Below are 14,065 nucleotides of genomic sequence, written 5' to 3'. Positions count from 1 at the left end.
CCACAAGCAGCTTCCCCAACCACGTCCCCACCCCAGCTATCTTGACTGCATAGTTTCCTTAAGAAGTTCGTCTCCTAACCCACAGGTTTTCACCTACTCCCAAGTTCACTTGGACACTATCAGACCTATGTAGGGAAAGCAAACTACTGTAACCTGGCCAACCAAAATGTGCTTTTCATGGCTTGACCTCTCCCTCTTTACCAAAGTTGCTTAGCAAGCTAATACTGTGCATAAAACTGGCTCGTGGGTTGAAATGGGCCCACAAACCACAGGCTTACTAGCCTTATCTTAAATCATTAACACAAACAACAATATAATTTTTAAACTGGATATCTAACCTCTGAATTTTTACCATTCCACTTAGCAAGCAACCTAGCAGATTCCTGCTCCACAGTCAGCATAGATCTTCACCCTCCCCCCACACTCCATGAACCATCTGCCCAAGAGCTGTTGCGCTGTAATCTGAAGAATAATGAAGTCTAGTTTCCTACAGACTTCTATCCTACGTCATTCCCTTCTACAATGAGCGAGTTGTTCTCCTCCCACTCCTCTACAATGCCCTTGATCAGAATTCTTCCCGTATTGAAGTTTGTTTCAGTGAGACTAACGGTGCCAAAGTTCTGGGTGAAATAAAGCAACTAAATGAACATTCATATGGACAAACAGACATCCAGCACAATTGTGTAAAGCTCATAAAAGTACATTTGGCAGTTGTGTATCAATTACATTAACTACTCATTAGGGAAACTGGCATCCCCCATCACAATCTACACTGTAAAAAAAATCTGAAGTTCAACTCATAAGAAAAAAAGCTGTCCAAGCACCTGCTTCCAGAAGCAGATCCTGGGCAGGAACAAGCAAATTATTAACAGGACTCTTACCTACCATTATGTGACATTCCAACTGAAAGGCACTTTTGAAAACGACAGTATTGGCACTTATTACGATTTTTTTTCTGAATTTTGCAGTTGCGATCACATTTGACATAGATGAGTTTTAATCGAATTGTTCTTCTAAAAAAACCCTATAAAAAGTTTGAAAAAAACAATATGTAATGTTAAAGAATGTTGAGTACTAAACTTCAATCATAGAGGTGGGGTTTTTTCTTTTATTTCTTTTTTCTTTTACTTTTTATAGATGTCACTAAGAAAACAATGTGCAAAGGAGTAGCTCTCAGTCCTCTTTCTTGGGAGAGGACCAAGAGCTCAGAGTACCCGAGCAGGTTTGCTCTCAAGGATTAATCAAAACAGTCACATATTGTTTTTGTAGGCATTCTCTCAGCATCCTCTGTAGAAACAAACTTTCATCTTTCACACATGTAAGTCACACAAACACGAAGATTTAACACCTTTTCTTCATCCAGCAAATGTGAAGGCTATTACAACACAGCACAGTTTATAGAAAAAGCCAAAGACACAAGAATAAGCATTACAGAAGAGCCTGTAACTCAATAGATCTTTCTGTGATGTCTTGATACTACAATGTAATGCTAGTCTCATGTTATGAAATCATAGGGTTAGCGAAGGTTTTTAAAGACACCGCAACATTTTGCTCCATATGACATAATAACATATCATTGAGACTGTGGGACACACCTGACTGTGAACTGACTCTCCATCTCTAAAAGAGATTCTAGCATTTTTCTGTAAGATTCATATTTGAATTAGCATCTTCTGACATGAAGTATGAGAGAAAAATGTACACATATGCAATTATTTTTCTCACCTTAGACTATAATTTAGAAAAAAAAAAAAGTAAAACTAAAACATTAGAAGGAAAAATAAAAGAATCTATAATTTCTGGGCTATATCATCCCAAAAATTATACATTAATGATAAAATTAATTTGCCCCAGAGACATGCACTGGCCCCAAAACTATAAGAGGTATAATTCTAAGTGATTCAGGCAGAATGTGGTGGAGATGAGAAATTCAGGATTTGTTACTGTTATAATGGAAATGTAGCAAACACAAATGCTTCTCACAGCCGTGCTCCCAACACAAATAAAACACTAGTGGAGCAAGTAGGCTTTGACTTCTAGTCATAGTTTAGTGTTTTTAAGTTGTTTTAGTGTTTAAATATAGCCAGAAAAGCAAAATTAAAATGATCATTATGAATTGCCCCTGCTTGATGAAGGTCTGGTATGGAGTTACGGTATCCACTCCTGGTATCTGAACAATTTATTTCAGCAAAAAAGATCACAGATCTGTTTATTATTTAAACAATTGTAATGGCTAGAATTATATTAATTAACCATTAATGTAATAAATGTTTATCTCCATATAACCCTGTAAATAAAGCAACATGATGTAGGTTCTTAAAAAGAAAATTATGACTGTACCTTACAACCTTCACAAGCATGTACTCCGTAATGGTAGCCTGAGGCTTTATCCCCACAAATTCTACATTCAATGTTTAATGCTCCACTGGGTGATTCATCTATGCTACCTGGAGCTGTGGCAAAATTAATGGATGAAGGACTGGATGCTGGTGAAAGGGTGTCTAAAAGAAAAAGGAACACTTCATAAATACTATACTATCATAGTTTTAAATGATGATCTAAACTGAGGCCTAAAAAGCAATTACACAGCTTCTCTTTCTAAAGAAGAGGTTTTCTCTAAGTGAAAGCATACTACTTCACATCAGTGGGAAGGTAGAACAGGTATTACAAGGAAGGCAACACGAATGTCTCCTTCTAACATAGTCTGCTTCTAAAATAACTCAGCAACAGAAGCCTTGCTCAGATATTTTACCTGTTGAGTATAACGGGAAAAACATCTCTGAACTGTTGTACAATGAAATAAGCTCTCCAGACATTTTACTACTAAATGATCGTGTTACAAAACTAACACATTCCAACCTTAATTACTTCAATTAATATTTCCACCTTGTTTGAGGAAAATATTTTCTGAGGCCAGAATTTCTTTTATCTTTCATCTTGGAACTTGCACCACAAGACTTTAGCAAATTAACGGGTGTGTTACTTTAACAGAAAGATTAAGAAACACTCATGAATGTAGGTCAGCAAGTATTATGTTGGAAAAAACCTTGGCACAGACCTCGGAGTCTTCATTGCCAGCACTGCCAAGCCCACAGGCAGAGTCACCAAGAACACCCTAAAATTCAGGATCTTTTTCAAAACATGATTTTAATTCCTTTTTACTTGCCTTATGGAATTTGAGCCTTAGAAGTTTACATTTTCCATCTTCTCTAACAGCAAACCTAGAACTTTTTATAATGAATGCTGAATACTCAAATTAGAAGGTGACAGTAGAAGCTGATCTAAATTATTGTAGGGCTTGTACACTCATATACACAAATAATTAAAAAAACCTCACGTCTCAGAAGGACTGTGTTACAAACCCAGCACATACTACCTTCTCCTGTGGAAGGCATCTCTCTATTGTGACGGTCTGCAAGCAAAAGGCACCCAAATCATATTTCTACAAGCAGTCCTTTGGGCAATAGTGCCAAGAGGCAGCTCTCCCTTCAAACCTCACAGTATTCATTTCAACCCCTTCAGCACAGAGGCACACCTCAGTTCTATCAGTGCAATTTTTGGAAGGTAAGATAGTGATCACAGTCTGGGAATCGATTTGAAGTAAGAAACCTCCAAAACAAAACATAAGCCAAGCAGAAAGCTAATCATAAACTGCTTAAAATGGCTCTACTGCTAAAAGATTTGTAAAACCATAGTTTCAAAAGGAATACCTTACTGACGCTATTGCAGTGTGCTGTACCACTTCAATGATTTTCATTTTGATCTCTCAAACAAAGTATCTTAAAAAGCTTGTTTGACTAAAGACTTTGTATTGTCTTAGCACTCTCAGACTGTTACCTGAACCGGGGTAGTGGTCATTAGCTGAGCAACGTTACTCTTGCGTCAAGGGGGAGAAAACAGGATCTTCAAAACATCAGAGCACTAAAATATACTGGAATTCTATGTGAGCTTTTAAGGTTTAGATTATGAATTTTTGGCAAACGTTTCATGATACTTTTCAAATGTACATGATTTGAAGAAGTTTTTTTAAAATGGCGAATTCCTCCGGTGCAATATTGTGATTTCTTATATGACTACAACACATAATAACTTCTTTGCTAGTAATCTGGATTTTTAAAAGTTATTTTGAAAAAGGTGTTGATATTAATGATCATTTAAAACAGAAATTTTATGTTACAGTAATTTTTCAGTGACATTTGTCTAATAAATGAACTTTACCCTTAAATATTTTAAGACCATGCTATAATCAGCTTATATATTTCTAGTATCACTTAGTCGTAAACAACAATTATTGCATTTAAAAAAAAAATCTACCACTATGTATTTATAAAATAAAGTTTTATGGTAAACCAAAACTCTCTTACCTGTTACAACTGATCCATCAGATCCTGGACCATTTCCCAGTGACTGGAACTCTGTTAAACTTAAAGCTCCAGAGCTATCATCACCTAGAGACTGTGAAAGGTCTTGAATGTTCTCCATATCTCGCAGAAACTCCCCAGGTAATGGGCTGCCTATATCATCCTCCTCCAAGGGAGTAAGGGGATAGAGCTGGTTTTCAGTGTCCATCATTTTGATCAGGTAGAACAGTCACTTTGACTTCTTTGCACTGGTGAAAGAATAATAAAAAAATGCAAACCCTGTACTTACAACATTAGAATACTTGTTTAAAATATTTGAATCAGTTACAGCACGCTTGATACATGAATTCTAATCCAATAGTGAAAAGTTATCCAACATTCTGTTGCTGCAGAAGCTTCATTCAACATGAATCATCGACAGGACAGGGAAAAAGAATCCACAAAATACTTCAACATGAATTACAGTTATGACAAGATTAATCTGTAGATAGTTGTTTTCTCAGCTTGGCTGATAGAAGTTACATATTGTGTTTCTATAGCAGGCATTAGGTAGCACCAAAATTTGTAGAAAAATAACAAGTATTAATATGCATATACATTACGTTTGAGCAGTCTTTTCTCACCTTATCTAACAGGTTTAGATATGCTGATTTGGTTCTCTGTTCTCATCTCTCTTAAATTTGATCGACAGGTCTTATGACACTGCAGAGAACAAAATCCTGCCTTATACACAAGACCTATGGGGAGAGGCTGAGGGAGCTGGGGTTGTTCAGTCTGGAGAAGAGGAGGCTTAGAGGTGACCTCATCACTCTCTATAACTACCTGAAGGGAAGTTATAGCCAGGTGGGGATTGGTCTCTTCTCCCAGGCAGTCAGCAATAGGACAAGGGGGCATGGGCTTAAACTCTGCCAGGGGAAATTTAGGGTGGATATTAGAAAGAAATTATTTACAGAGAGAGTGGTCAGGCATTGGAATGGCTGCCCGGGGAGGTGGTGGACTCACCATCCCTGGAGGTTTTTAAACTGAGATTGGACATGGCATTTAGTGCCATGATCTAGTAAATGGACTGGAGTTGGACCAAGGGTTGGACTTGATGATCTCTGAGGTCTTTTCCAATCCAGTCGATTCTGTGATTCTGTGATACTAGAATCTTCAAAGAATTGGGCCAAACTAATACTATTTGACCTACTTCAGTCAAAGAACACCTTCAGCAAGAGTACTCTAGCATATACAGTCCAATATATCTGTAATTCCTAGAGTTAGTTTTATCTCCTACAGTGAAATAAGCTTTTAAAGTTGCTTTCAAAACTAGCCACCAGTGTCACCTACTACTACATGAAAAAAATCTATCCTTGTCTTCGATAATCTGTGACAGATTCATTGTATGAAAATCAGGCATTTATTTTGAAGAAAAAATTTATTTCTTTGGCTATTTAACTGACCAAAAGGGTACAGTTAAAAAGTAATACAAAGTACTGACTAGTACTTTACATACTAATAACAAAAGACAGTCATCATGTGTATTCAGTTATATAAAAAAATCCTTCAAAATATTTTGAAGTAAGATGTCTACAATCAAGCCTTTTATCCCCAGGCTATCTTCAGTTATATTTCCATATGTTTACAAGATATTAGACAGATGTAACTGAGGGCAGAATGACCTAATCTAAAGAAGACTAAAAGTTATGCTTGTAACATCCTGCAACATGCACAGTTTTTAAATGATTTATTTTTCAGGTGCACTTATTAGTGCACATTGCTACTGCTTTCTGCTATTTCACAGAGAGTCAATGGTGTATATATATCACTCCTTCAGTGTTTGCCAATATGTGAATTACACAGCTATAAGGCAAAACAAACCATTAAAAAAAAAAATCTGTATTGCATAAGGCGTTCTATTCCAGAATTTGCATCCTTCCAGATAATCAATGTCATTTAAAGTGTATACATTAGACTTAGCAAAACTTTCTTTGGATTCTGAGTACCCAATTTTTAATTATGATACTAAAAGACTGTAGTGGTACATTCAATGTACCCATTATTAGTTTTTAGCTAAGTGAATAGACATAAAAATATTAACCTCTCAGGTACCACGGGAGGTTGAAATTGTAGTGTAATCATAAACTCTGATGATTAAAAAAATATATATCTTACCATGTACCTGGAAGGACAGAACTAAAGGAGTAGCAGACGCAAACACATAGCAAAATGCAGAGCTTCTACTCTGTTCAGACAGTGAAATGCAGTTCTTTAAGAAAGTAAACACTGAAGATTTCACCATCTGTCCAGCATAACTGAGTAGAGAAAGTTTTCAGAAGGTTCATTGTATTTTGACTATTAAAACTAAGCCAAATACAATAGACAGGCCAAAGACTGAAAGGACTCACAAATTATAAGAATCAGATCTCTGAATATCTGATTTTATTAACCAAACAAGACAGAATTCCACTATTCTTTGAGGAGGAAAAATCCCAGATGCTGACACTATTACTAACTTGCCACTGCATAGTATAATACAAGAACCCTTAGTGAAGATCTATTTGCCCAATTTATTTGAAACAGGATAGTTACTAAATAGAAAAAGGAAAATACGGTCTATCACTTGGTGTAGCAAATAAGAACACCTAGAAGATTAAGAATGAGAATTTATCCATGATTTCTAACACCAGTTACAGACAACAGATACGTTACTGTTGATTTTACTTGGATGTGTCACATTGTTACTCTATCGCTATGCACAGCTTGGCTGTATTTAAAAATAACAGTCAAATTAAGTTTTCCAGTTCAATTACACTAAATACTCATTAGGACATTGTGCCAGCACTGTAATAGAATATTTATAAGCAATACAAGAATTCTCATGCACATCTCAACTTCTTTCTGAAGGGATCAGTTGAAAGGCTTTTCTTTTAAGACCATTCAAACAATACTGGCTGTGATGCCTAATTATTTTACAACCTAACAGAACATCATATTGGAAAACTGAAACAAAATAACTTCTCTCACATAGAGGACTGAAGTGTAAGTGCTATCAGTTTGAGTTCTGAGAGAATTTCTATTTGCTGAAACTATTTAGTAAAATAAATTCCAATTGTCACTTTCTTTTAAAGCTCAACAGCTGTCCTCTCTCCAAATAACCTTCATTTCTCTTATGAATCCTACCAGCTTGTAACCTGCCAAAATATTAAGAAATGTCTACTTTTGATACTCATAAGCCTGTCAGAAGACACAATAAAGAAATTTAAATTATTGTAACACACATGACCACAGTTACTGAAGAAAAAAAATTTCTGAAATTATATGAATGTGGACTCTAAATAAAAGACTACTTATAAATCAAATAGTTAGCCTAATGCTTTAGGAATATATATGGTCACACACCAAAGGAAAACAGCACAGGTTATTGTAGATTATCTGACAAAGATTTTATCACCAAAACATCTGTGTTTATTCAGAGCAACACTTCCAATCTCGTGCAGACTCAAGATGCAGAGTAATTTTGCAGATGCAGAGTGCATTTACAAAACATTACTTTCACACAGTAAGAAAAAGAACCAGCCGCAAACATTTCTGGTTAACATCTTCTGTTATTCTCTGCCAATACTTTCAGTCTTGAATATCTGTACAATTTCTCTGCTGAGGTGACACAAACCAGCTCAGTAACACCTGGAACCCACCACTGTTTGTTGTCAGTTATCTAACAGAGTCCAAAAGATTACATTATGCACCTGATGTAACTGTAAGATCATATCCTCCAGCTGAGAAATGAGGAATCACTTCTATGCATTTTATTCGTGAAAACAAAATTAAATTGCTATCTCTGTGACACGGCTATTTTGTGGTGAGGGAAGAGAGTAAAGAAACCTTGAGGCAAGTTGTTTTTTGTAATGACAGACGAGAATAATAACAACTGTTCTCTGGCAATCCAAAGGAGACTACCAAATTTGTCCCCCCAAGGAGCCATCAATAAAAAAGGAATAAAGGAATGGCAGAGCATATGATCAGCACTACTCCTCCAGCGTGCTTTTCATGAAGTCCTCCAAAGCTGAAACAGTTGTTTACAGCACAGAAACATTATATTCCACTGCAGATACGTGGCAAGAGTGCTCTGCCTCAGGATCGCTGGGGAGGTTCCAGGAGGCACTGGGCTCCTTGTACCCACCGTTCCTTCCAGTTCCCTGCTGAATCACATACATCTCTCCAAGTATCACTTCTTCGTCCAGCACAAGGATTTTTAAAAGATTAAGTGAACACCGAAGTCTACCTTGAAACAAAATAGGCAATATTTGACAGGAAAACAAGGGAAAGGCTTGGTAGCTGAACTCTGAACATGGCAACATCTCTTTCAGCTGCACGTCTGGTATGGCCTAAAGTGCACCACGCTTTTCTACATTTACAGTAAATGTTTAAAATTCAGCAGTCTTTTTAGCTAAATTTAGATAAGAACAACCTAACAGCTAGTGAAACATAAATGAAGTGCTTATTGTTTTAACTGTTAAATTACATACCCTTTTGTACTTTCAAACACTACTAGTAAATTACAGCTGCTTAATCATTACAGCTCTTGTCAATAATTAACTAGCTACCTTAGCAAGCATAGCCATTACATAACCATTTCTGAACACGGTCATAATATACTAATATTGTCATTACTGAAAACGTTACAATTATTTTTTTTTCCCATAAGCACAGCAAACCTTTAAATAAAATGTCTAGTATTCATGCAATAAACCATTTGCCTTCTGTCTTTGTATTTTGTGCATGTTTCAACATGCGTATGTTTTCAGGTTTCACTTAAGATACATTGATCCTTCCTTGTATGAAGAAAGCTTCTAAAATAAAAAAGGTAATGAGTATGAAGTTCATTTAAGTCGTACTCACAGAGAGTATTTTGCTGTATAAAAAAAAGCTGTACAAGTTGAACCAGTAGAAGTGGTAGCTGCAGTGTGCTGATTCCACTCAAGCATCTCTATAACTCAACCTTTCTTCTTAATCTTAAGACTTTAGAAAAATTCTGTGCCTCAAAGACATTGGTAGAGCATTTTCTCAGTTTCCCATACAATACTTTAGTCTCCATAGCCCCTTTCCTACACCCACATACAAACACAAAAACAAGAGAGCATGACATGAAAAACAAGAACACAATTTCATGGAATTATGGTTCAAAGGATAAACAGATTTTACTGGTGCTCTCACCGCCTGTTGTCTCTGAAATACGTCTATTTTCAGAAGTCTTCCTCCTTTCCCACCACCACACTGCAAATACCCAATGAGTAACTTACCTATAAACTTGAAAGAGGTCTTAGAGAAATCATGGTCAGATTATCAAAGAAAAACACCTGATCGTGCAGCAACCAGTTATTTGCGTCATTTTCCGAAAGGGATGGTGGGAGGCTAAACCCCTGGCCCTTCCACATTTACTACTTGCAACACTAGGGATAATCCCTGTAAGGAAGCAGGTCTCTCAGATGCAAAGGTCTCTGAGAAGCAGTAACAAAGTCTGGATTTACTGCATAAACAAATTGATCGTGTAAAGGGCTTGCTTGCAAATATCAAGGTTAAAGTTGAAAGAACTATTACCTTTAGGTCACTTGGAGAATGTCAGGGCTGAACACAGCACATTTAAAACTAGTGCCTGCAGTAGATACTTTTAGGAAACTTCGTTGAATAGGAGGAGCCTAAAACATGTAAGTTATGGGATATTTCCAACATCCAATTCAACACATCAAAAACATCTGAAAATAAAAATAACTAAAAATAAAATCTGGCACGTAAAATATGAAGTCCAGTCTCCTATCTGGAAAAGGATGCATGTTTTCTCCTCTATCCTGTGACATTTGATTCAGTTTTCACACTTTGTAATCTTACATACTAGGAATACTTTAAAATTGACAAAGGATTAAGAACCTAAGACAAGGAGAATTTACTACACACTAGATGAAAAATTTTCACAAGCCACATCTTTGTTAGGACTGCCAGTTGCATCCCCTGAAAAAAAAAACCAAAACAAAACGAGAACAAAAAGAACTTTGCATTTTTTCTCTCTACACAGTTATATTCGAAGATATCATAAACAACTCATAAGCGTCCTTGCCTTTAAAACAAATCAAAATTCACATACCATAATTTTGAAAAATTATAACAAAATTACAAAGTTAAGCTCTTAAAAGTTACATAATGAAAAATTCCATGCAACCTCGATTATGCTACCTTATTTTTTATGCACTATGGTAGAATGTATATGTATACTGTGTAATATTCTTTCCCAAAATCACTCCCCTTATAATTGTGCAGTGCATTGAACAGAAGTGGAATTATACAGCTTGTAAGGCAACCTTGTATATATTAGTCTGCAGCAGGGAAAAAACTGTTACTTTATTGGTTAATTAAAAAGGAAGAACATACTTTGCCTAAAAAAAAGGGAGAAAAGATGATCCTCTTTCTCTGGTCCATAAGTACTTGCAGAACTAGAGGAAAACTAGAGAATTTCTTGAAGGAAGAATATAGGCCACAGAGGCAAGACTACTGGCTTTAGAAAGTGAGGACCACAATGAGTTTTACCTTCCTCCTCTGAACACATTTCTCTAATTGCATCAGAAGATGAAGAGGTAACACACTCTAATTTCATATGGGAAGAGTTGGTAAAGCTTTGAAACACTGCAAATATTTTGCTGATTGATATCAAAAGTGGTAAAAACAATATGGGAAATTTTTTTTGTTTTATTTTACTCAGCCAAACCCAAGCAGAACTTACTGAGCCAGGCAGCAGCATTTCTGTCCTGCTGGATTTTAAAAGACATGATCCAAAAAGAGAGACGAAAGGCCAGATTTTCTTATAGAAAATTAACCATTTTTATCAAATTTTCCAAACAAGTAAGTAGCCAACACCGTAAGAAAGTACTTTTAGAGACAGGACTACAACAGATGAATTAATACGCTGCACAAGTAATTCAGCAAGAAGAAGAGGCACACATGAACAGTGCTGACTAATGACAGGTCAGAGGTGAACAGTATCACATGAACAACTGTCTTTGTACATTGCACTGAGGAGTATTCTTCAATCAGATGTAATTTGGTAGACTGTCAGGAGTATAAACTATTCTTCTGTGTTGCAGCACCAGCTCCTATTAGCCCAGTATGAGTAAAAATGCAATGATGAGGTCAACGTGGCTTACGTAGGCAAAGTGTTAAGATTTTAAAATTAAGTTTATTTTGTAGCATATGCAGAACAGATGTTTTTCAGGAAGGTATAATGATGTTGCCAGAAACTCTCGTATCGTACAATATATATTCAGTCAATCTAACCTTGGTGCTAGAGAAGGTCATGCAGCAGATCATCCTCAGCAACATCACATGGCACACACAAGAAAACCAAGTGATCAGGTCCAGTCAACATGGGTTTATGAAAGGCAGGTCCTGTTTGACCAACCTGATCTCCTTCTACAGCAAGGTGATTCACCTAGTGTATGAGGGAAAGGCTGTGGATGTTGTGTACTTTGACTTCAGTAAGGCCTTTCACACTGTATCCCACAGCATTCTCCTGGAGAAGCTGGCAGCTTGTGGCCTGGGTGGGTGTACTCCATGATGGATAAAGAACTGTCTGGATGGCCGGGCCCAAAGAGTTGTGGTGAACGGAACCAAATCCAGTTGGTGGCCAGTCACAAGTGGTGTTCCCTAGAGCTCAGTATTGGGACCAGTTCTGTTTAATCTCTTTATCAATTATTTGGATGAGGGCATTGAGTGCACACTTAGTTTCCAGATGACACCAAATCCGGTGGAGTGTTGATCTGCTGGAGGGTAGCAAGGCCATACAGAGGGATCTGGACCAGTTGGATCGATGGGCTGAGGCCAGTTGTATGAGGTTTAACAAGGCCAAGTGCTGAGTCCTGCACTTGGCTCATAACAACCTCAAACAACACTACAGGCTCAGGTAAGAGTGGCTGGAAACCTGCCTGGCGGAAAAGGATCTGGGGATGTTGACTGACAGCCGGCTGAATACAAGCCAGCAGTGTGGCCAGGTGGTCAAAAAGGCCAACAGCATCCTGGTGTGTCTCAGTGTGGCCAGCAGGACTAGAGAAGTGATCTTGTGACTGCACTCAGCACTGGTGAGGCCCCACCTTGAATCCTGTGTTCAATTTTGGGCCCTTCATCATAAGAAGGAACTTGAGGTGCTGCAGAGAGTTCAGAGAAGGAAAACGAAGCTGGTGAGAGGCCTGGAGCACAAGTCTGATGAGGAGCAGCTGAGGGAACTGGCGCTGTTTAGCCTGGAGAAAAGGAGGCTGAGGGGAGAACTTCTCACTGTCTACAACAACCTGAAAGGAGACTGTAGCATGGAGGGGGTTGGTTTCTTCTCCAAAGTAGCAAGTGACAGGACAAGAGGAAATGGCCTCAAGTTGCACCAGTGGAGGTTCAGATTGGATATTTGGAAAAAATTCTTCCTGGAAAGGGTTGTCAGGCATTGGAACAGGCTGCCCAGGGAAGTGGTGGAGGCACCATCCGTGGAGGTGTTTAAAAGACACACAGACAAGGTTCTTAGGGACATGGTTTAGTGCTAGAGTTAGGTTATGGTTGGACTCAATGATCCTGAGGGCGTCTTTCAACCGAAATGATTCTATGATTCTATGTATTTGGCATGAAGGCTGCTACTATCATAAAGAAAATCTCAGTTCTCAGGATGTCACTGTTTTGTTAGTTGTTCAGTTATTTTTACTTTGAAAAAATAACGAAATTACTTAATAGAATTATAAAATGTACCTTATAAGCCAGTACTTCAAATCCACATTTTTGCTGGAGCAAACCACTTTTAAAAGTATGAACATATGTAAGGTGATACTAACACAAGCAACACCTGTCATGGGGCAAGAAAAGTACCACCCACAGTAAAACGTAACATCAGAATACTAATTTGTACAGAAAACAAACAAGGGTTGTCAAAGAGCAGGTAGCCATCCTAAATATGAAAGATTCCCTACAAAACATTCAAGTGCAAAGCAGCTATAATGCAGAATCTGTATTAATAGAAATTTAAAGCTCTAGGAGCATCTGTTTAACATTTATGTCTCTCCCAAGCAAAAATCTAAAACCTCCATCTATGTGATTATAAAAATACTCAGAGACAAGACATACAATGTCATCTTGGATTGCTAGACAAAATGCTACTGCATCTCCTTACAAAAGACAACCTTGAATTGCTTGTAATTGCAGTATACACAAAGACACAGTTAAAAATTTAGCATTTGCACCTACAAATTTAGCATCACAACCTACAAAGACCAAAAAGCCCCAAATACTTATTGAAATGCTTGACACTGCTCACTACAAAAATTTGGGCAACAGCAACAGACATAAAAAGACAGGAAAAAAAACCAACTAATAAGCCAAGAAAGGTGGGGAAAGCACAGACTGGAAAAAATACAGAGAACAATGACATAATCACTAACAGCTGCTATTCAGCTACTTCGTAGTTACTCAGTCAACATCAATCCCTGTTGGCATCTCCCTGTAGCTTCTTTCCAAGATTTAGTGGCCCAGGGTAGAAGCTACTTCATGGGTCCTGGCTCTCTCACGTACAGTCTCATTGCCCACGATGTATTAAAGAAAAATAAGTTTCTGAACAGGGTCACTCATCCCCTTTTATATGCAACATTTCTGCTTTAAAATTCTTCAGCTATTTTCTATACCTTCATGATTATAGACACACAACT

At 37.4% G+C, this 14,065-nt stretch overlaps 1 protein-coding gene across 15 annotated transcripts in view; it reads right to left on the bottom strand.

Moving 5' to 3' along the window:
• Window positions 1–14,065, bottom strand: part of PPARA (peroxisome proliferator activated receptor alpha) — a 44,282-nt gene that overhangs the window by 15,344 nt on the left and 14,873 nt on the right. For 3 of the 15 annotated variants that reach the window (XM_065843487.2, XM_071816769.1, XM_071816721.1), the window contains exons 4-6: window positions 4,365–4,609; window positions 2,341–2,501; window positions 886–1,024 (exon numbers count right to left, since the gene is read on the bottom strand). In XM_065843487.2, coding sequence (XP_065699559.1) covers window positions 886–1,024; window positions 2,341–2,501; window positions 4,365–4,572 — 508 coding nt within the window. In that variant the 5' untranslated portion in view covers window positions 4,573–4,609. Of the gene's footprint in view, window positions 1–881; window positions 1,025–2,340; window positions 2,502–4,364; window positions 4,610–8,523; window positions 8,626–9,242; window positions 9,622–9,643; window positions 9,913–9,941; window positions 10,097–14,065 lie in introns of those variants that run through there. The other 12 variants (XM_071816726.1, XM_071816730.1, XM_071816734.1 and 9 more) reach the window with 12 other exon arrangements.

The sequence above is a fragment of the Patagioenas fasciata genome, chromosome 1 (genome assembly GCF_037038585.1).
Source record: "Patagioenas fasciata isolate bPatFas1 chromosome 1, bPatFas1.hap1, whole genome shotgun sequence".
In the NCBI taxonomy this organism is placed as follows: Eukaryota; Metazoa; Chordata; class Aves; order Columbiformes; family Columbidae; genus Patagioenas; species Patagioenas fasciata.
The sequence above is the reverse complement of the archived record's forward strand: the minus strand, read 5'-3'. Positions and strand labels throughout refer to the sequence as shown.